The 22,514-nt window shown below is 36.2% G+C and overlaps 1 protein-coding gene across 2 annotated transcripts; it reads left to right on the top strand.

Moving 5' to 3' along the window:
• Positions 1 to 15,304: 15,304 nt before the first annotated feature.
• On the top strand, positions 15,305 to 19,192 carry LOC149194951 (oligopeptide transporter 7-like). 2 transcript variants are annotated; one of them, XM_089405195.1, is made up of 7 exons: positions 15,305 to 15,648; positions 15,789 to 16,369; positions 16,469 to 16,566; positions 16,728 to 17,297; positions 17,382 to 17,637; positions 18,098 to 18,280; positions 18,395 to 19,192. In XM_089405195.1, exons 1-7 carry the CDS (start codon positions 15,621 to 15,623, stop codon positions 19,010 to 19,012), a joined length of 2,334 nt encoding a protein of 777 aa, XP_089261321.1. In that variant the 5' UTR covers positions 15,305 to 15,620; the 3' UTR covers positions 19,013 to 19,192. The 2 variants fall into 2 exon arrangements, with proteins under 2 accessions (XP_089261321.1, XP_089261322.1); XM_089405196.1 differs by lacking the exon at positions 15,305 to 15,648 and having other exon boundaries at positions 15,885 to 16,020; positions 16,121 to 16,369; positions 18,395 to 19,191.
• Positions 19,193 to 22,514: the final 3,322 nt, after the last annotated feature.

Here is a 22,514-nt window from a genome sequence, read left to right as displayed (position 1 = left end):
TATGGGTTGCATACTAGGCGTTTCCATTTTCTTTCTTCGAGCATCAATTAATGATAATTATGCTTCCTTTGAATCACTTCAAATCTTCTTTTTTGCTTTGTATGAGCTTGATATTAAATTTGTTGTATCTCTATAATTTCTGATCTCCAAGGTCTAAATTTTTTTCCTTTGGTATCCCTCTAAGTCTTCTTTTCAACCCCACAAGTCTGATCAAGATTGGATTCTCCAAGAAAGTACTATTCCCAATCTCCCACGATGACCTGATTATAGACTCCTTCCATATAGAAAACTTGTATGAAGTGCCACGTGTCACTATTTTGACCTTCGGCCCTAAAAACAATACCCAACAAACTAAATCTAGTCTTCTGTCACTTTTTATTAAATTTGAATCTGATGCTTAGAGAGAAATTTATGATGCTTTTCCCAAGGTCACATGTTTGAGATGAAATTCAGGAGCTTGTAAAAACCCTTACATCCTTGGATCATATATCTGAAAATATAGCGAACCAAGATCTAAAATGCGTACACGAGGTTCACCAAGGTTTCGGCTCCACTGGGTTTTAGTTTTAGCTTCTAAAGCTTCGTAGAAAAACAGTTATAGGGAAAATTCCATGATGATTTGTTTGCAGCAGCGAAACCCTAGAATCCAAAGCTCTGATACCAAATGTTATGCAACCAACTCACAAAATAGAAGAAGAAATGTATCAATGAATTCAAAATTAGCCTCTTAGAGGGGAAATCCTCCTTTACTTTACACAAATGAATAATTCTTCGATGATACAAATGACAAGGCCTCCTTTCTATATATAGGAGTCTAAGGGGTCACAATATAATCAGAGTTGACATAACAATAATACTATAAGGGCACAAAAATAACAATAGTGGGCTTCTATGGTGCACAATAAGAACAATATGGGGACTACATGAGCACAAAAATACAATAAGGGGGTTTCACTAATAACAATAAGGGGCTACACTAGTAGTATAGGAACCTAACATTTGCACTGGATGCCCCATGACCACAGCTTCAACTTGAGCCTTTTACCGACTCTCTGGGAATGGTTCATCCTACACATTATGTATGTCATGCCCCTCCTCATAATCATGCTCATCATGTCAGTTCACTAATGTTATCTCCTCACTCAAGTTTTCTTGGCCTCCCACATCTGTGAAGACAATATGTTGTTCATCTTCTCCAGTTGTCAAACATAGATGCACTTGTGGACTATTATCTATAATTAACTACTCATATTCTTTATGGACATCCCCTTGGAGACCCATGGACTCAATTGTATAGGATTCTACCTCATCAATACCATTAGGTAAAATTTCCTCGTGCACTTTTGAATGATTGTCATCTTGCAAGTCTCCCTGAATAATATCATGTTGTTGCTCACCATCCTGAAAATCAATAGGCCAAACTATAGAAGACACCCCATGATCTGAAGGAATATCCTCTTGTTTTGTACTTTTTACCTCCTTCCTATCACCTGGACATGAATGGTCAAGTGCCGAAGGTCCCTTGAAGATAACGCATAGTCCTCTCCTTGTTAGTTCATTCCTGTTGCAGGTTTTACTACCTTTGTTCTTGCTTCCTCCATCAATCCTTTTAAGCTCCTTCTTAGTCAGCACCCATCTGAGAAATTTTACGTTTTGCATGACCAACTTCTCCACTAGATCATAGGCAGTTGTTGATACAATTAGTTCCTTCCTCCATATGGCCAATAGTTTGGATCTTAGTATCTTGCAGATGTCAACATCTCCATTTAGGAACAAGGACTCAATATGTTGCATGCTTAATATGTTGACACGGTCTAGATGAGAGGATGTAATGTTGTTGAAAAAGTTCTTGAACACCCGAAAGATTAAGTCATCACATTCCAGATTCAACATGTATGTTTCAAAGCTAAACTCTGCCATGAGTTCTAAGACTTTGCACCGCTTTTGAAAGGTAGGAAGCATGATGTTGTTCAACCCTTGAAAGGCTTCTACTATCAGCTGCAATACCTCTCTCATGATATAATTATTGTAAGCCAGTAGAGGCAATGTTAAATTTATTATCCTACTAAGACAAGAAGCAACTGTAAGCCTGACCTCTTCACAAGGATGCTCCTAGAGTTTGGATTGTATTAATGCAAGCATAGATGGCTTGAGAGCCCAACTGAGTTTCTTCCATTCTGGCTGCCCCACCTTGGATAGACATGTGTCTAATTCCTCCAACTTATGAAGGTCTATGTCTGACTTTGTTTGTTGCAATTCATATCCAAGTGCGAAGAGCTTAGCCCCTCTTTCCTATCTTTCCTTCACTTCCCATGGGTGCTTTGGATGCAGAATGACATGGACTATTTTCGAGAACGGTCTGCTAATTTGACCATCATTTTGGTCTAAGGAGGTATTGTTGTGTAAAGGACCATATATTCTCACTAGTTCATCAAGAAGTTTCTAGGTTTTTTCCAAGATCTCTTCAAGACGACCCATCTTCTCACATACCAAAGCAGAGGAATATGGATTCTTCAAATATCTAATTGAGAAATTAAAGCCCCTTCTTCTTCTTCTTCTTCTTCTTCTTCTTCTTCTTATATATCCCAAAAAAAATAAATTAAACCTTATATCTCCCATAATCCTTATATCTCCACCATGTTTGTGTCGCAGATTTGACCCATTTATTTAAAACCTTGAATTGCATAGTATAGGATGGAATACTGCACATGGGATTGTGTATACCCCTTTCAAATGCATGAGCCTTGGATGGCTCCATGGTTTTTGCGATGATATGTGTTCCTTGGTGCCGATATGTATGGCCTCTTGGTCTACAACTTCGACCTCAACAATTATGTACCTACTGGACATACGACTTTATCGACCCTCTTTGATCCCGCTCTACAACTGTCACCACAGTTCAAAAAAAAATCAGTATATTAAGTTATAATTGTATCATGTAATTTAAAAGGGTGCAATAATTTCAACGTCATCTAAACAATAATCACTCCTTTATATAAATGATGAAGGTTTCAGCCCCAAGGGTTAGCTCAACCGGTCAAATCAGTGCATTGTCGATTGGGAGGTCACAGGGTCAATTCTTCCCGAAGCCCTTGGAGTTAGGCCTAGTAATTGGCCACGGAGCTCGATTCCCTTCGGGGTTGATCAGCTAATAGTATGCAACCTTCGTAATTCCCGTCAGTGGAGTTCAACCTTCGTAATTCCCGTCAGTAATAACTCCACTGAGGAAAACTAGGGATTGCAAATTTATCTGATAGATCGAACCCTAGATCGACCTTAGGATTATGCAAATAAAATAGTATGCAACCTTCGTAATTCCCGTCAGTAATAACTCCACTTAGGAAAACTAGGGATTGCAAATTTATCTGATAGATCGAACCCTAGATCGACCTTAGGTTCAAATTGCTACAACAAACACATGCAATTAAATAGGGCCCATTCAATCGAATGACTCAAGTTAATATTATCTTAACTTCTTCTAGCGCTGACGCAAATGATCCAATGATCCTTCTTATGAGACTGGAGATAGCAACCTTAGTAATCGATTTTCTCCTCGCCAGTGAGCCTTTTCCGTCCTCCTATGGTTATTACGCCAATTTTCACTGGTGACTTTGTTGGAGAACTACAACTACCCTGCTGGGCACACGAAATTATCCTCCTTACAGCCTTGACTTGCTACAGAGAGGCATCACCCTTCAGATCAACCATGTGTGCGTTTGGTCGTTACACGGTTTTGATTGTAAATATGCTTGCAACCTCTGCTTTTGGGACCGAGTAACCAGTACCTGGAACTGCTTCACTGAACAACAATCGCTCTTAGCTACCCCCACAACAATGACCCTGCACCATTTCCACACCTACGTTCCTAGGCGGCTGTGTGGTTGTTTGACCTTCAAGCTCCACACCTTCTCGACCCTTACGCCTGGTTATTCCTTTATGGCAGCGCGTAAGCCCACGACTGAAAATGGCATCACCGTTTCTAATCACTGAAGAAACTGAGCCAAAGCCGGATGTAGATGATCCAAGGGCCTCAGCGAATAACGTGATTGTCTCAAACATCTATTCTTCACTGAGAAAGAAGACAAAGATTTTTCTTATAGCTGTGGACTGCTATGACGACAAAGGTAATGCATCTCCCCATATGTTGGAAATAATTTAGGAGATAATCAAAGTTGTCGTTACATGTCGACTCTACACAGTGTTGGAAGAGGCTTGCGACCTTCTATTACAAGTGTTATGTCGCCCTTTTCAAACCCTATGTGGAACCCACGGATCCCAACCCCTCTCAACCTTGGAGATGCGGTTGTAGTGTGCCCCTGGAAAATCCCTCCTGCAGCCGACTTTTCATTGCTCCTGCTACAATATGTATGGTCCTCGCCCAGTGCACCTATTATTCACACATTAATGGATTAGCCTCACTTGATCGATTTGGATGGCCTCATGACTTATCTCTTGACAGATCTTATGGCAGATCTATAACTTTCGTATGGCCTTCTTAATACTAATGTGATATGTAGCTCAGCCTCCTTGAATCCATTGAGATAATTATTAGCCAATCAATTAGGAACTCGGCCTGCAAACAAGGATGCCTTCTATGGAACCACGAATCAACTGCTTTGATCCCACGAGCACAATCTCGACCATGGAAAATGACCATGATTTGGCCACTTTACAACCGGATCTTCAAATTAGATCGCTCCCTTGTTCTGTCAAATTAACCAGTAAAACATGCCCAATCTGATAAATACGTCCAAAATTAAAGGGGATTCTCAGTCTGCTAGTGCACTCAGAGTTCCTAAAAAAATTCGATCTATCAAGAGGATATGCACATGACCAGGACTATAGAGAAGGACTTTGCTTCCCATGATAACAATATGAACTTTAATTCACTTCAGAGATCCAATAGATTTCGGTCTTCCTGGAATGGTTCTTTATGCTCCAGGTAAGAAGAGGAGCTCTGCCCAATAATTACCTTGAATCTCTGATAATTCTGCCTTAGCTTGATGATAAATTCAATGCATAGAAAAATACCAGTTTTGATCTAGAAAATAACAATTTTCCCTTCTGCAAGAAAGGGAATGGCCAACTAGGGTGGTTGTGGAGAAGACCACCGAAATTGAGAGACTGATAAATACTAGCTATATTGATTATAATGGATCACCGGAACTAGTCTTTTTCGAGATGCTCGATTAATTACAATAAACCCTAGGTTAGCAGGAAAATTAGTGCATGCCCATACAAAAATAGCTGGGCTTGCCATTGCATGCACGACTTCTCATCAAAAGAGAAAGCAAATGACTAAATCAAAATCATGGACTTTGGATGGATTTACTAGACAAATCACACCCACGAGGTTTTCATCTCTGGGATCAAATCGGAACTAACCCAAGTTCACAATCACACTAGAACTAACCACACTAAGTTCTCCAGAAAACCAATAAAATAGATAAACCTGGGATGATCCAAATGCCTAGCTCCTATCCCTTTTTATAGGCTTGATGGACTCTCTAGAAATTTTATTTTATTATTTTCCCTCAAAAAACAAAAACAAATACCATGGACTCATAACATGAGAAATACCACGGTAAATACCATGGGAAGATTCTGTCCATTTTAATCATATCAGAAAAAGAAAATATTACAAACCAGCTTATAAGGTGAACAATAGAAATGTACCTTTTAAAACCTTGTGCACATTATAAAAGATCAAATCATATCTCCCATCAAAGCTTATATTTTTATATAAGTTTTCCAAATTTGTTTTGAAATGAAAAACTCCAATATTGACATATTAAATAGCTATCTATAAATATTCTTACTTTTATCCTTTGCAATTTTACAAAGGAATGCTTTTATTGCCATTATCTTCCAATAGATCTACAATTGCACGCTAGTTTTGCTATATAATTTTTATGTTGGATATTTGTAAATAAAAAAATTACATGTCTTATCAAATTCATAGAATTTATATATTATAGTAGTTATTAATAACACAAACAAATTAAATTAAATATGAAATATATATGCTTTTATGTCATGTACATTAATCAAAATAAAATAATAATAATTTTGATTGAATCAATATTCCTGACCAAGCTTATGATTGAATTAATGTTCATGAATAAGTGAAGGAATTCTAAAACCTTAAAATAGCATGTGTGGTATATAGTGTACTTTCTTAATTTTCAAAGTAAAAATATGTATTATTTTTAATATAATAAATTATTTATTTTTTGACAATTTTATTGGATAGTAAATTTATATATATCTTTAAATTATTAGCATATATTTAAGTATTTTTATATTCAAAATTATTTACCAAGAATTACTATTCATGTAAAAAATTTTAAAAAATCAATATAAAACTTAAGACACAATGTAAAAGTAAAATATTTATGTGAACCTTAATATAAGAGATGATTTATTTTGTGTATTTATATGATGTATGAGCATTACATATTGGATTTATATCTTGAGCATGTCACAATCATGTTTAAGCATGGGAGTCCCTATTCCTTAAAATCCCAATCACATTTGGTATATATTCATTATATATCTCATTAGGAAAGAAGATATTGTAATAAATCTTTGGTGTTTTGTTAAAACTGTGAGAAATTGATCAAAATACAAGATCCAAGGAGAGAGCCTCCTTGTTTTATGGGCCTCCAGGAACATGAACATCTACTTTTAATATTTCATTCATGACTTATTATATAGGCTAAGATATTTGTAATTTGGAGCCTCCTAAGATCCATATAAACATAGAATTAAAGGAAAGTATTCATTGAGACAACTATATTATTATTTATGGATCAACTTTCATATTTAGCCATCCAAAAATGTGTCCCAAAGTAGATGGTAGAACATAATACCTAATATACAAATATAATGATAACAATAATTATCTTACCTTCTCCATAGCTTGCTTAAGAATCCCACCCACACACTGTAGAAAATCCTGTAGATTCACAAGCTCATGCAATGTACTAAAGCAAGAGACAAGAATCTACTTCTACTCTCTACAACAGAAGCACATAACTGTCAAGCAAAACAATAATCGACAAGAGGAAGAACATTAATGGCACATAACACAATAAGTATTCAGGGAAATCCATATCTCAAAACCCCACTATCTGTATTGTATTAATCTAGACAATCAAGATGAAATTACAATGCTTGTTCTCTCTAAAACAATCCCATCACTCAACTAATTCGATTTCCAACTCATATGCAAGCTCAAGGCCAAAGCTTAACCAATTCACAAGCTCTCCAACTCTCTATTCCAATGCACAATTCCTATGGAGGATAGCTTGTATTTAAAGAGAAATAAAGCATCTAAAAATTGGCAATCCCTTAAGGATCAGTTCCTGAATGCCTGCGCTATCAATGCAATTCAGAAAAATCTAAAACAAATAGTACATTGTCCCTGCACTCTAGTCTCAACTGGGTCTTTCTTAGAATCAACATGCATGAGAATCTATAACAAATAGTACATTGTCCCTACACTCTAGTCTCAACTGGGTCTTTCTTATAATCAACAGGCATGATTTTCTAATGAGGGAATATTCAGTTAACTAGAGTAGCACTAGTTGAGTGCACTAATTCATCAACTGACTGTTAACTCAATATTAGTTCCTCAAATAGTTTGGAACTAATTTAACTGGACTTAACTCAATAAACTGAGTTAACTAATTACCACTCATACTTAATTCATCTTGGACCCCTATAATATAGGGAGAACATATACATGACTTCATAAAGGCTTCCAACTTGAAATTCCTAAGTTAACTAAGTCAACTCACTCTAGTTAACTATTACAAGTTGCTATGAAAATAAAATTCGATTTTAATTCACAATTTAATTCAAGGACAAATTAAACTGGAATTTCTAGATTCTATTTTTATCATTTCTTGTTGCTATTTTCAACACACACAAATATTTTGTTTCAATAATTAAGGATACAAAGGATACATTTAATTCATCTTGGGCTTGGATTAAGGCATAGAGAAAAATATCCAATGGGCATTCTCAAAATACTTGACAAACAAAGTATCATCACACCAATGTTAATGTTGAGAGAAAAAAGAAAAAATAAATGAAAGAAAGTGAGAAATAAAAATGCATAAAATCAAAGAAAGGGGCATGATCAATATGGAGAATAGAGGATTGGGTATTTGGTGAATTCTCACTATTGAAATTCCAATTTTAGGTTTTGTTTTAATGACAATGTCCATTTTGTGCATCGTCACATTTAGTCTTTATTAAGAACATACAAATTATAAAATTTTATTAAGTTTAATAGAATCTTTTTTTTATCCCAAACAAAATCATTGACAACCTTTTATGAGAAACAAAATAAAACTATACATTATATACCATGAGCTTGACCAAACTTTATATTCAAGTATTACTAATGTAATTATTCCCATTAAGTACAACAATTAAGATACTTTTTGAGAAGTCAAAACATTAGATAGCATGCTTTAACCACACCATGATTGAGAACATGAAATAACATTACTAATACAAACAGCCTAGATCCCTCTTAGCCCCGAATCTATCTAGCACTAAGAGGGATCAAATCTCTCGAGGTGCAAACCTCTTTTTTGAGTGGAAAACTTGAGGAAAGGTTGCACATCGAGAAATTTGATCTCTCTCTGCGCTTGATAGATCAAGGGTTAAGATGGATCTAGGTTGGTTTCAGTCATGTGCAGTCATACAAAATCTGTTGAACATATAATTATTTTGATCATTTTAAATATGCTAAATATGTTTAATATTAATTTGGTCAATTTAACTTAAACATTGCCTAGCTACCTCAGTTTGTTGAGATGAGAGAGACTCTTAGTAACTTGAATGATGAAAAATGATGAAATAAAAATTTTAAGTGCAAAGTGACAACATAACAATGTTGAATAATAGAAAATGTGAATAATAAGAATATAGTGAATTACAAACAATCTTCATTGCAATCAATCTGAAACTATTTTCTTCTACTATTCTTATTGTCACACCTATTAGTTATTTTCTATTATTGTGTTTGAATGAAAAGTGATTACCAATATTGAATGATGGAAAATGGGAATAATAAGAATGTAGCCAATTACAAATAGTTTACAATTTTAAGAAGAAGACATTTCGAGTAAGTGAAATTTTTATTTAGGATGAAAATTCAAGTATTGTATTTATGGTTTAATCACTATAACAAAGAAGTAAATTCATGCCATGAATAATGTTTATGTGCGTACATTGAGGGATATTTTGTATGTTTTGGGGGTGAGATAGAGATATATATGGAGGGGGGGAGAAAGGGAAGAAGAGAGAGGCAAAGACATGGAGAGAGGGAGAGAAATAGATATGGAGAAAGAAGTGTTAGAGAAAGAGAGAGAGAGAGTGGAAAATAGAGGGAGAGAGAGAGACATAGATAAATATGGAGAGAGTGTGTGTAAGTTTGGGGGGTGAGATAGAGAGATAAATAATGAGACACAATGGAAGATAGAGATATAGATGGAGGGGGAAGAGATGTGCTTACACTGAAATCAATGCATACTATTAATCTAATTACTTTGAAATTAATGTACATCATACATCTAGTTGCATCAAATCATAAATCAACATCTACACTGAAATCAATGCATCTAGTGTGAACAATCAAATAGGATTAGAAATCAACATCTATAATAAATCAATGCATCTGGTGCAAACAATCAAATAGGATTAGAAACAAACATCTACACTAAAATCAATGTATTTAATTCAAGCAATCAAATATGATTAGAAATCAATATCTACACCGAAACCAATGCATTAAGTGCAAGCAATAAAATAGGAGTAGAAATCAACATATACACTGAAATCAATGCATCTAGTGTAAGGTATTAAATAGGATTAGAAATCAACATCTACATTGAAATCAATGCATCTAGTGCAAGCGATCATATAGGATTATAAATCAATATCTACACTAAAACCAATGCATCCAGTTCAAGCAATCAAATAGGAGTATAAATCAACATCTACACTGAAATAAATGCATCTAGTATAAGGTATTAAATAGAATTAGAAATCGACATCTACACTAAAATCAATGCATCTAGTGCAATCGATCAAATAAAATTAGAAATAAATATCTACATTGAAACCAATGCATCTAATGCAAGCAATCAAATAGGAGTAGAAATCAACATCTACACTGGAATAAATGCATCTAGTGCAAGTGATCAAATAGGATTACAAATCAACAACTACACTAAAATCAATACATCTATTTTAGTGAAAAAAAATAAATTCATGACCTTATAGATCTAACTTCTATGTTTGTATTTGTCTTTGTGTGTCTCTTTTTTCTTCCCTCTCTCTCCACCTTCCATTATGTGTTTATCTCCCTCCCTCTCTCCTTCTCCCTCCCCCCCCTCTCCCCCATCTCTCTCTCTCACCACCTCTCCCTCCCTTTCTATATCTTTTTCTTCTTCCCCCTCCCCCCCAGCCATCTATATCTATACTTCCCTCCATATCTTCTTATTTGTCTCTCTATCTCATCCCCCTAAACACATCTCTCTCTCTCTCTCTCTCTCTCTCTCTCTATATATATATATATATATATATATATATATATATATCTTCCTCCCTTTATTTGTCTCTCTCTTCTTCCCTCTTTCCCCCTCCATCTATATCTATATCTCTATCTCCTTCTTTATCTCTCTATATCAGCCCACATACACACTCTCTCTCCATATATATTTATCTATCTATATATCTCTCCCTCTTCCTCTCCCTCTCTATATCTTCCCCTTCTCTCTCTCTCTCTCCATCTATATCTCTATCTCAGCCCCCAAACATAGACACTCTCTCTCCTTATCTATATATATATCTCTCTCTACCTCCCTATTCCTCTCCCTCCCTCTCCCTCTCTCCCTCCACCTCCCTCTCCCTCTCTCTCCATATCTATCTCTCTTCCTCCTTCCATCTCTTTGCCTCTCTCTTCTTCCCTGCCTCCCCCTCCATTTATATCTCTATCTCCTTTTATCTCTCCTTCTCACCCCCAAAACATACACTCTCTCTCCATGTGTATCTATCTCTCTCTCCCTCCCTCTTCCTCTCCCTCTCTCTCTTCCCCTCCTCTCTCTCTCTGTTCCCCTTCTCTCCCTCTCTCTCTCTCTCTCTCATCGTCTCTTCATCTCTCCCTTGTCACTCCCTCTCTCTCTCATCGTCTCTTCATCTCTCCCTTGTCACTCCCTCTCCCTCTCCACCTTTCTCTCTCTATGTCTTTCTTCCCCTTCCAACTCCATCTCTCTCTCTCCCCCTATCTCACAAGTACTCTCTCTCTCTTCCTTCCTCTCTCTCCCTTTCTCTCCCACCTCCCTCTGTCTCCCCCCCCATCTACACTGAAATCAATGCATATAGTGAAAGTGATCAAATAGTATTAGAAATCAACAACTACACTAAAATCAATACATCTATTTTAGTGAAAAAATAAAATATTCATGACTTTATAGATCTAACTTCTATGTTTGTATTTATCTTTGTGTCTCTTTCTTCTTCCCTCTCTCCACCTTCCATTCTATGTCTATCTCCCTCCCTCCCTCCTTCTTTCTCTCCCCCATCTCTCTCTCTCCACCTCTCCCTCCATTTCTTTTTCTTTCTCTTCTTCCCTCTCCCCTCTTCCATCTATATCTATACCTCCCTCCATCTCTCCTTATTTGTCTCTCTATCTCAACTCCCTAAACACATCTCTCTCTCTCTCTCTCTCTCTCTATCTATCTATCTATATATATATATATATATATATATATATATATATATATATTCCTCCCTCCCTTTATTTGTCTCTCTCTTCTTCCCTCTTTCCCCCTCCATCTATATCTCTCTATATCAACTCGCATACTCTCTCTCTCTCTCTCTCTCTCTCTCTCTCTCTCTCTATATATATATATATATATATATATATCCCTCCCTATTTCTCTCTCTCTCTCTCTCTCTCTCCCCATATCTATCTCTATTCCTCCCTCCCTCTCTTTGTCTCTCTCCCCCTCCATCTATATCTCTATCTCCCCTTGTCTCTCCTTCTCACCTGTAAAACATACTCTCTCTCTCTCTCTCTCTCTCTCTATATATATATATATATATATATATATATGTATCTATCTCTCTCCCCCTCCCTCTTCCTCTCCCTCCCTCTTCCCCTCTTCTCTCTCTCTCTTTATGTTCTCCTTCTCTCTCTGTGTGTGTGTGTCTCTCCCTCTCCTCTTTCTCTCCTATCTCCCTCATTGTCTTTCCATCTCTCCCTTGTCACTCCCTCTCCCTCTCCACCTTTCTCTCTCTATTTATTTCTTCCCCTTCCAGCTCCATCTCTCTCTCCTTTATCTCTCAAGTCCTCTCTCTTCCTTTCTCTCCCACCTCCCTCTGTCTCTCCCACCATCACACACACACTCTTTCTCTCCACCCTCCAACTCTGTCACTATCTCCCTCTCTCTCCCCTTCTCAGTCTCCCCCTCTCTCCCCCCTCCATATCTATGTCTCCCTTTCTCTCTCTTCCCCTTCTTTCCCTATCTCTATCCTATCATTTTCTCTTCCTTCCCTCATCTCCTATCTCCCTAATTCCATCTTCATCTCTCCCTTATCACTCCCTCTCTCTCTCCTCTCTCTCAAGTCCCCTCTCTCTACCTTCCTCTCTCTCCCTTTCTCTCCCACCTCCCTCTGTCTCTCCCCCCCATCACACTCTCTTTCTCTCCACCCTCCAACTTTGTTACTATCTCCCTCTCTCTCCCCTTCTCGCTCTCCCCCTCTCTCCCCCCTCCATATCTATGTCTCCCTATCTCTCTCTTCCCCTTCTTTCCCTATCTCTATCCTCTCTTTTTCTCTCCCTTCCCTCATCTGCTCTCTCCCACATTCCATCCTCATCTCCCCCTTATTACTCCCTCTCTCTCTCCTCCTCTATCTCTCAATGTCTTCGTTCTTCCCTCCCTCTCTTTCCCCCTCCAAATCCATCTCTTTCCCCCCTCCTCTCTCTCTTCCTTCCACTCTCTCCTTGTCTCTCCCACCTCTATGTCTCTCCCCCACTCTATTCCCCCTCCATCTCACTCTCTCCCTTAAATATGATTCCATTGTATTGTATTTAAGAAAGTATCTAAATTAAAAATATATATAATTGGTTGTAAAATATTAAACCTATATTTTGGATCAATCATGTTAAAGAAAATACAATAATAAAAAAATTAAAAGAACCATGCACTATCTTTACTCTATCATTGTTAGTCACTTCATTTTCTCTCTTTGTTTGGATCCTTGGTTAAAATGCATCTATCCTCGATTTAATCTCTATGAGAATGTTTTTAGTACTCGTGAGGATGGAGGGTTTAGATATACCTCAAAATTAATTATAACCTTTTTTCTTTTAGATTTAATTAAAAAATATTATAAAATTAAATTAAAATAAAGTATTTGTAAAATATTTTGATTTTGAAATAAGTTATGGTTTTTGGACATGTGGTATTGATAAGCCATGGTATTGGCCCATGGTATCGTGATAGAATGATTAAAAGCCTAGATCCATAACATAATAATCAAAAGCATAGATGGCCCATGGTATTGATAAACCATGGTATTATCACATGGTATTATGATTTTTTCTGTCCCCTCCCTCTCTCTATCTTTCTCTTCTGGGTATTGGCCCATGGTATTGTAAAAATGCCTATTTAGAAGTTAATAATATCCATGGTAAATTTCTTTATCTGCTTACTAATTAAATTTAAAGATGATTATGCAATCATTATTTTAATTTATATGGTAAAATTGATGTTAATTTATAAGTACTATTTATATGTTATATATTTTAATGTGATATGTATATTATACTTTCTTTTATCTATAAAATTGTTAGTAATTTTATTAATAAAATACAAAAGTACAATATAAAAAAATATGAATTTAAACAATATCTCACATCTAACGCTCACACATCAAATGCTCAACCATCCACTCTAAATTGGGTTGTAGAGGACCTCTCGGCCCAATAAAATAGTTATGAATCAACATGTTAGATACCTTTATATAGATAGAAAATGTGAACATGAATAAATAGATGTGATTTAATTTCCTTGGCTTGGCTAGAAGTTTAAGTTTTTTGTTTTTCTTCAAGATTGTTATTGAGCCATAGATTTGTTGATAATCTTGCTAATTTAAATTTTCAATGCTATTACAAGTTACACTCATAACCCATGACTAATTGTTTTGGTGTTTTGTGAAGCCAGGAAAGGAAGCACAATAAGAGAGGAAATGACATTACCATGAATGTGGGGTATGCACACATTAATTATGGACAATAAATGTGATATCAAATCTTCTATTGACAAGGATTGATAATAATTATAACACATGAATTTGTGTGAAGATCAACAAGGTGTCCAAGCTTATCTAAAAAACTTTCATTTAGTGTCATTTCAACTTGCTGAGATTCAACAAAACTTTCATTTAGTGTCATTTCAACTTGCTGAGATTCAACAAGACAAGGTGTTTAAGATTCTCTTAAAAAACTTTCATTTAATGGCACTTCAATTGGTAGATATGCCAATATAGTGGTAGGATTATGTAAACATAACTTATAAGATACTAGAATTATATGACCATGACGTATGATGGATTTATTGTTATAAAAAAACATAATATAAATAAATAAATAACAATAAAAATATAAATTATTATTAATTTTCACATACCAATTATAAATACTACACTCAAAATCTTGAATGGTAATAATTATTCATATCCATTTTTATTCAATATTAAAAATAAATTATATATCCAAAAATTGAAAATTATATACTAACTAATTATTGAAAATTATTACTTCCAAAATTTTATAATATTTTTTTTAAATGAATAATAAACTAAATCAATATATTTTTTGAATTACCCCTTTAAACTTTTAAAATACATTTAATTCCTAAACCAAAAAAAATGAAAAAAACAATTTTAATAACTGATACCTTATCCATTAAAATAAAACTAATAATAATTTCCTCTTTTTGTAACTCAAACTTACACAAACATATACCTCCACAGTAGTAATAATAGAAACTGCAATTTTCAGAAGTTCCTTTCCCTCCTTTTGAAAGAAGGAAAAATTGACCCCGCATTAACCTCTCCTTGAAGACATGCATTGGAATATTCAAAGGCTCACTGTTAGGTCCCACCCACATCGTGTAAGTTAGCTGCAAGATCTGCCCTTCTGCTAGATTATAATTGAATATATGTAAATCACAACTAACAGGTCTACCCACCATTGACATTCATGACGAGTAAGACGCAATGTTTCAGAATATCCACTTGTAAGAGCGTTAATCCCGATCAAGTGTAATAAAATCCAGGGATTCAGAGTAAGGGATCAATAATTTTGTCGGCATTAGAGTGCCGACTTGAAATGATTGAAATGATTCTGTGCCACTAAATTTTCATACCCGACCAGTTCACAGCTAGAATTCAAGATCCATATGGAGGTGCTTTGCAGATGGACTGCTCGGGTATTATGCTAGTTGCTCGGCCCGGAGATTCACCTGCAGAGAAGAATATTGAAAATATAACGTCGAGTGTTTGAAGGGACTCTGAATAATTGCAGAGTCGATATGGAGAATGAATCTACTCAGAGTTCCGGTAGGACATAACATTCTCATTTCTTTTTATTGGCAACGATACCTTAGAGAAATGTGAGAGATTTAGTATACCAGTTCACTTTGTGATTGTTTGTTTCTGTATTTGAGCAATTGAAAAAGATTTGAACCTTGTAATTGCAGTTATTGCAGAGGAATCACCAAGCAGCAGAAACGATGAAGAAGAGGAACAGATATCTACATGGGTAGCTGAGGGTGATCGGTTTAAAGCCATCGAGAATGAAGAAGAGCAAAGACTTCTTCCTGTAAAAGAAGAATCAGCAGAGGACAAGGATGACCAGTCTCCGATCGAGGAGGTCGCTCTCACTGTTCCTACAAGGGATGATCCAAGCCTTCCTGTCATGACTTTCAGGATGTGGGTTCTCGGAATCTTGTCATGCGTCGCGTTGTCGTTTCTAAATCAGTTTTTTTGGTATAGAACAGAGCCGCTCACAATTACTGCAATTTCTGCTCAGATTGCAGTCCTTCCTCTTGGCCAGCTAATGGCAGCAACAATTACTAGGAAAAAGTTCTTTGCAGGGAAGAGATGGGAGTTCTCGCTGAATCCAGGGCCCTTTAATATGAAAGAGCATGTTCTCATCACAATCTTCGCTAATTCGGGGGCCGGAAGTGTGTATGCCATTCACATTGTCAGTGCTGTCAAGCTTTTCTACAAGAAGAAGCTGGACTTTTTCGTTGCTTTCCTCGTTGTCATGACAACCCAGGTTCATTTTTTACCATTGCTGCTCAAATTTTGTTTAGAGGTCATTTAAAGTCCCTGAGGTTTGTCATTTGCATTATCTATTACAATCTTGGATATGCAGATATTGGGGTTTGGATGGGCAGGGATCTTTAGAAAATATCTAGTGGAGCCAGCTGCGATGTGGTGGCCTGCAAACCTTGTTCAGGTTTCTCTGTTCAGGCATGGATTCTCATTTCATTATTAGATCAAATCCATATTTGTTAATGTGGTTTTTTTTATTATCAATTTGTGCAATTTCTCAGATATAAACTTTCATAAACCGACTTAGTTTGAGCAGGCATGGAATAGTTTGAGTTTGTTTCATTTTTTTCTGATTGCAGAGCACTTCATGAAGAGGAGGAGAGACCCGAGGGAGGTCTTACAAGAAACCAGTTTTTCATAATAGCCCTTACCTGTAGTTTCGCTTATTATGTACTCCCTGGCTATCTGTTTCCCATGGTGACATCCCTGTCATGGATCTGCTGGATCTTTCCCAAGTCCGTTCTGGCACAACAACTGGGTTCAGGACTATATGGCATGGGCATCGGTTGCCTAGGGATAGATTGGTCGACCATTTCTTCTTACCTGGGAAGCCCTCTTGCCACTCCCTGGTTTGCAATAGCCAATGTGGGAATTGGATTTGTGCTTGTAATGTATGTGATAACGCCAATAGCGTACTGGTTCAACTTATATGATGCAAAAACATTTCCAATATTTTCTAAGGACCTGTTTACCTCCAGTGGCCAAGAGTACAACATCTCCCTGATCATTAATTCAAACTTCCATCTCGACCTCAAGGCTTACGAGAAGTATGGACCAATACATCTTAGCACATTTTTTGCTATTACCTATGGTGTTGGGTTCGCTGCGTTAACTGCCACAGTGGTTCATGTCGGCCTGTTTCATGGAAAGTATGCTATCAGTCCCTGAATTCTTCAAAATTCCATGTTTGCAAAAGCAATCAAATGAAACTAATGGGTTATACTTTGATGCAGGGAAATTTGGCAACTTAGTCTGTCTGCTTTCAGAGATGGGAAAGTGGACGTGCACACCAGATTAATGAGGAAGTACAAGCAAGTGCCAGAATCATGGTTTCAAATGATTCTGATCATTAATGTAGCTTTAACGATTTTTACATGCGAGTATTACAACGATCAGCTTCAATTGCCCTGGTGGGGAGTATTACTGGCCTGTGCTATTGCTATATTCTTCACAGTACCTATTGGTATCATTACTGCAACTACTAATCAGGTATGTGAACAGTCTATGCTGCAAATAGGTCTTCTTGTTGCTTTTTAAGGTGCACTCAAAATGCCCTGTTTCTGAGTAGTCATATTGGTATTTGGCAAAGTTCCTCCATGAAGAGAACTTTGTGTATGGAAGTGAGATTTTTTAACTAGTTTCCAGAGGAAAGCTTTCTCAAAATAAAAATGGTTTAAATGTTGAATTTAACTTTTCAGGAATATTTTGGAATCAGATAAACAAAAAGTATGCCCCAATCCATAACTATGGTCCAATCCATTAAATTTCAGAATATTTCCAAAAGCTGGCCTTTCCTAAAATGACCTTTTAAATAGCTTTGTCCCTAGATTACAAAATATTTTCAAAATCTAGGATCTAAATCATGCTTAGAAAGATCATGCTCAGTACTTATCTGAATATATCTTCAATCTCATCCTATACTAATTATTGGGTTGATTTGGCATGGTAGTCACCAGGTCTGAACATTATCACGGAGTACATCATAGGTTATATGTATCCAGGCAGACCAGTTGCAAATATTTGCTTCAAGGTGTATGGATTTATCAGCATGAGCCAAGCCCTGACATTCTTGCAAGATTTTAAACTGGGTCATTATATGAAAGTCCCTCCTCGAGCAATGTTCCATGCGCAGGTATTGAACAGGCCAAATCCTCCATAGCCATTGTTTTCTTGAACCCCTCTGCAAAATTGAGATTTCCATTTGCATTCTACGGCTATTAATACATCAATATAATCTTTGTTGCAGATGGTGGGCACAGTGGTTGCGGGAATTGTGTATTTAGTCACAGCTTGGTGGCTCATATATTCCATTCCCAATATCTGTGACACAGACCTATTATCCTCTGACAGCCCTTGGACTTGTCCAAGGGATCACGTCTTCTACGACGCTTCTGTGATATGGGGATTAATTGGACCCAGAAGGATTTTTGGAAGTCTTGGTGAATATGAAGCAATCAACTGGTTTTTCTTAGCGGGAGCAATAGCTCCAGCCATAGTATGGATGTTACACAAGGCATACCCTGACAAAGAATGGATCAGACTGATAAATATGCCCGTTCTCATCGGGGCCACGGGGATGATGCCCCCTGCAACAGCGGTGAATTATACAAGCTGGGTACTCATGGGATTTATTTTCAACTTCGTAATCTACAGATACAAGAAAGACTGGTGGCAACGCCATAACTATGTGCTTTCAGGCGGATTGGATGCAGGGTTGGCATTCATGGCAGTTCTACTGTACCTGTGCTTGGAATTAGAAGATATTACATTGAATTGGTGGGGAGAAAACCTGGACGGATGCACCCTGGCATCGTGCCCCACTGCTAAAGCCATGATTGTGGAAGGCTGCCCTGTGTTTTGCTGAGAAACCCATGGGCCATGCCAATCATCTGATTGTTGAGCATGGCCCCAGCTGTCTTTCCCCCATGATTTCTTGTTCTCTTCGGGCCACCTAGTTGTATTCGAACACCTATGTCTGTGATATCACATCGCACACCACACAACGGGACGGAGTCGGGAGGAGATCAATTTTTTTAAGATAATTTTAATGCCAGTTTATTACACCAACAGTTATTTGATTAATAATTATTTGTCTATATTTGTTTTAACTTTGTAGTTATTGAAAGTGAAGATGATCATAAGGTAGCGAAATTTATTTGATTAATTTCATTTATTTATATTTATATTAATTTTAAATTTATTAAAGACAAAGACGACAATCTATTCAATTAAATTAAAGTCAATTAATTTCTTCTAACTTTATTAAAAATAATATATAAGCAAATTGTATTAGGATAAAACAACATCACCAAATTGTATTACAATAAAGCAACTACTATTTGATTATTAGTTTAAGTTTATTTTAATTTTTAAATACATTTTCTCTCGAGAATTATATATCCATGAGAGTTGGCTTAAATTATATTATTATAAAATAAAAAATATACATTTTAGTCAAAATGATTAAGTATCATTTATTTTTTATTGCTTGGTTCATTCGAATTTAAGACATAAATAGTGACAGTAATATCATCTTAAACATAAAACCTAACTATTTGACATGTAATTACTAGAGAGTAAAATAAAGAAAACCAAAGACATAATTAAGCGAAGGAGGAGCGAGACAAGCTTTGTTGAAGGGAGGCCTCTTGAACTTTGGACTTTATTAGTCTCTGCTCTTCATTATCATCTTCAATGATGATGGGGTGGGAACTAGTGCCTTAGGATGTAGAGGAGTTTATGAGTTCCACCATTTCCTTTTCCCTATCTGAGCCTTCATTGTATACCTTGAATCTCACCCCAAAGGTTACTTTGCAAATGAAAGGGAACTTAGCTTATAACCTTCCGATTCTATATAGATATTATGGCTCATGAGCCTTTTAGTTTTCAATTGTTTTTTCCACCAATGTTTTATTCCACCTGATGCAGGAGCATTAGACTGAGCTCATGATGAAGAAGTGGAGTAGATCTTGACAATGTGGTGGACTAGCCACATGTTAAGCTAGCAAGTTGATATTGTTACTTTTGTTAGCATTCTAAATATTTAATGTTAGTGTAGGATTGCAAGTAAGTTGAATAGTCTAGGAATTAAGAGTTATTTCCATTGCAATAATTAGCTCACCATGGTTGTCTTTTCGATTTCCCTCATTTGAAGAGAAGAGGAAACAAACCATTTGTTGAGGATTGTGAATAAAAGAGGCATCGAATGAGGAGGGAAGCCCTTATCCTACCTCCAAGTACATACGTTTGAAATGGATGAAAATAAAGTTGTGCAGTAGCATATTTGTTCATAAACCTATTTTTTTTGTTCTTTGGGTTCCACTCGAACTGTGCGTGTGCATTTTATTTACATTTCAGAATTCGTGTGACTGTCTCTAAATTGTTATATTCTTGTTAACATTCGACTTTTGACCAGTGGTTGTTTATGCATGTTTCCATTTACTGTGACCTTTGAACATTTTTGCAGTGCCTCTGTTTTTGCACGCAAATTTTTTCCTTAGTTAAATTTGGGCCATCAATTTGAGTGAGGTGAATCCCTGATAAGGAGAGGTGGGAGGAGAATGTTCTTTGAGCTGGGGGACGCGCCGAGACCTTAGAGTGTCGAGTTGTAAAAGGTGAGCGCTTCACCTTCCCAAAAGTCCAAAAACATAGTTTCTTGAAAAATATTCGTAGTGCCTAAAGGATTTTAAGAAAGCGTTATGAAAATATATCGTAGTGCTTACAACTAGAATTTTCTGCACTGCATTTTGAAGTCCAAATTTCTTTTCGGTTCACTCATTTCCATCACCACCAATGGAACTCCATGGCGTAAAAGACCTTAGTGTCATGAAACATTAGATAATATGTTGATGGTGTGAATGTATATCGTTTATTTATTAATAGTGTACATCTACTTCATTTTATTGTCAACCAAAGTTTGTTAACCTACTAGGACTTTGTGCTATATGCATAAGTACTAAAGCTCCCACCAATTATTATGCCTACACATGAACTCTACTAGTGGTGGCAATATAGACCTAGAGAGGTTAAATTACTTAAATTGGTGTGGCTATAAGTTTACCCAAGTACTAGAGTTCAAAACTTAGGAGAAATACCTAATTGAGACAAGGTTTCCCATCAAGGTCTAATTATGTAGCACTTTATGCAATTCTGCCACAGTTTGTTGATTTCATAACAGGAGCTTCTGGTTTTGTAACAATGTTGCAACCACCTCTACAAATAGAGTAATGAAAAGAACTTAGCCCCAAAAAAACAAAGAAATAAATTCAATCATTAATTACATTAAAACACACCACATAAATCACTTCGGCCGATCATAATCTACTAAACAATAATCAAACCCAATGTTGCAAGAAATAAACACATACAGATATAAAGAAATAACTAGAAATAAATATGTGCGCAGAGCCTCACCTCAAGTGGGCCCAACTTGGCAATCGACCTGTGCCCAATACTCGAATTACAATGACAAGCTCAACAGAAGAAAATGTGCATTCACGAGTAATATATTATCAAGCAAAATTATAACAAAGTCTCAGCAGCAACATGTTTATCATGGATTTTTACACACATATTTATAAAGAATAGAGGAATATATGTCCCAACAAATAATTAAACCCAAAGGCTACAAAATCAAAGTAATTCACCTCGACTAACAAAATAGGACCAAACATACTTGACATAGGTACATATTAAATCGAATGAGAGCCTATGTGATGCAACAATTGTTGCATCTAGTCCTCTTTCTATCACTTTTTATTAAATTTGAATCTGATGCTTAGAGAGAAATTTATGATGCTTTTCCCAAGGTCACATGTTTGAGATGAAATTCAGGAGCTTGTAAAAACCCTTACTTCCTTGGATCATATATTTGAAAATATAGTGAACCAAGATCTAAAATTCGTACATGAGGTTCACCAAGGTTTCGGCTCTACAATTTTAGCTTCTGAAGCTTTGCAAAAAAACAGTTATAGTGAAAATTCCACGATGATTTGTTTGTAGCAGCGAAACCCTAGAATCCAAAGCTCTAATACCAAATGTTATGCAACCAACTCACAAAATAGAAGAAGAAATATATCAATGAATTCAAAATTAGCCTCTTAGAGGGGAAATCCTCCTTTACTTTACACAATTGAATAATTCTTCGATGAGACAAATGACAAGACCTCCTTTCTATATATATGAGTCTAAGGGTTCACAATATAATCAAAGTCGACATAACAATAATATTGTAAGGGCACAAAAATAACAATAGTGGGCTTCTATGGGGCACAATAATAACAATATGGGGACTACATGAGCACAAAAATACAATAAGGGGGTTTCACTAATAACAATAAGGGGCTACACTAGTAGTATAGGAACCT

This window comes from Pinus tabuliformis, chromosome 2_2 (genome assembly GCF_031772625.1).
Source record: "Pinus tabuliformis cultivar Carrire ecotype Pingquan chromosome 2_2, CPIR1, whole genome shotgun sequence".
In the NCBI taxonomy this organism is placed as follows: Eukaryota; Viridiplantae; Streptophyta; class Pinopsida; order Pinales; family Pinaceae; genus Pinus; species Pinus tabuliformis.
Note: the sequence above shows the minus strand (reverse complement) of the source record. Positions and strands in the feature narration are given on the sequence as shown.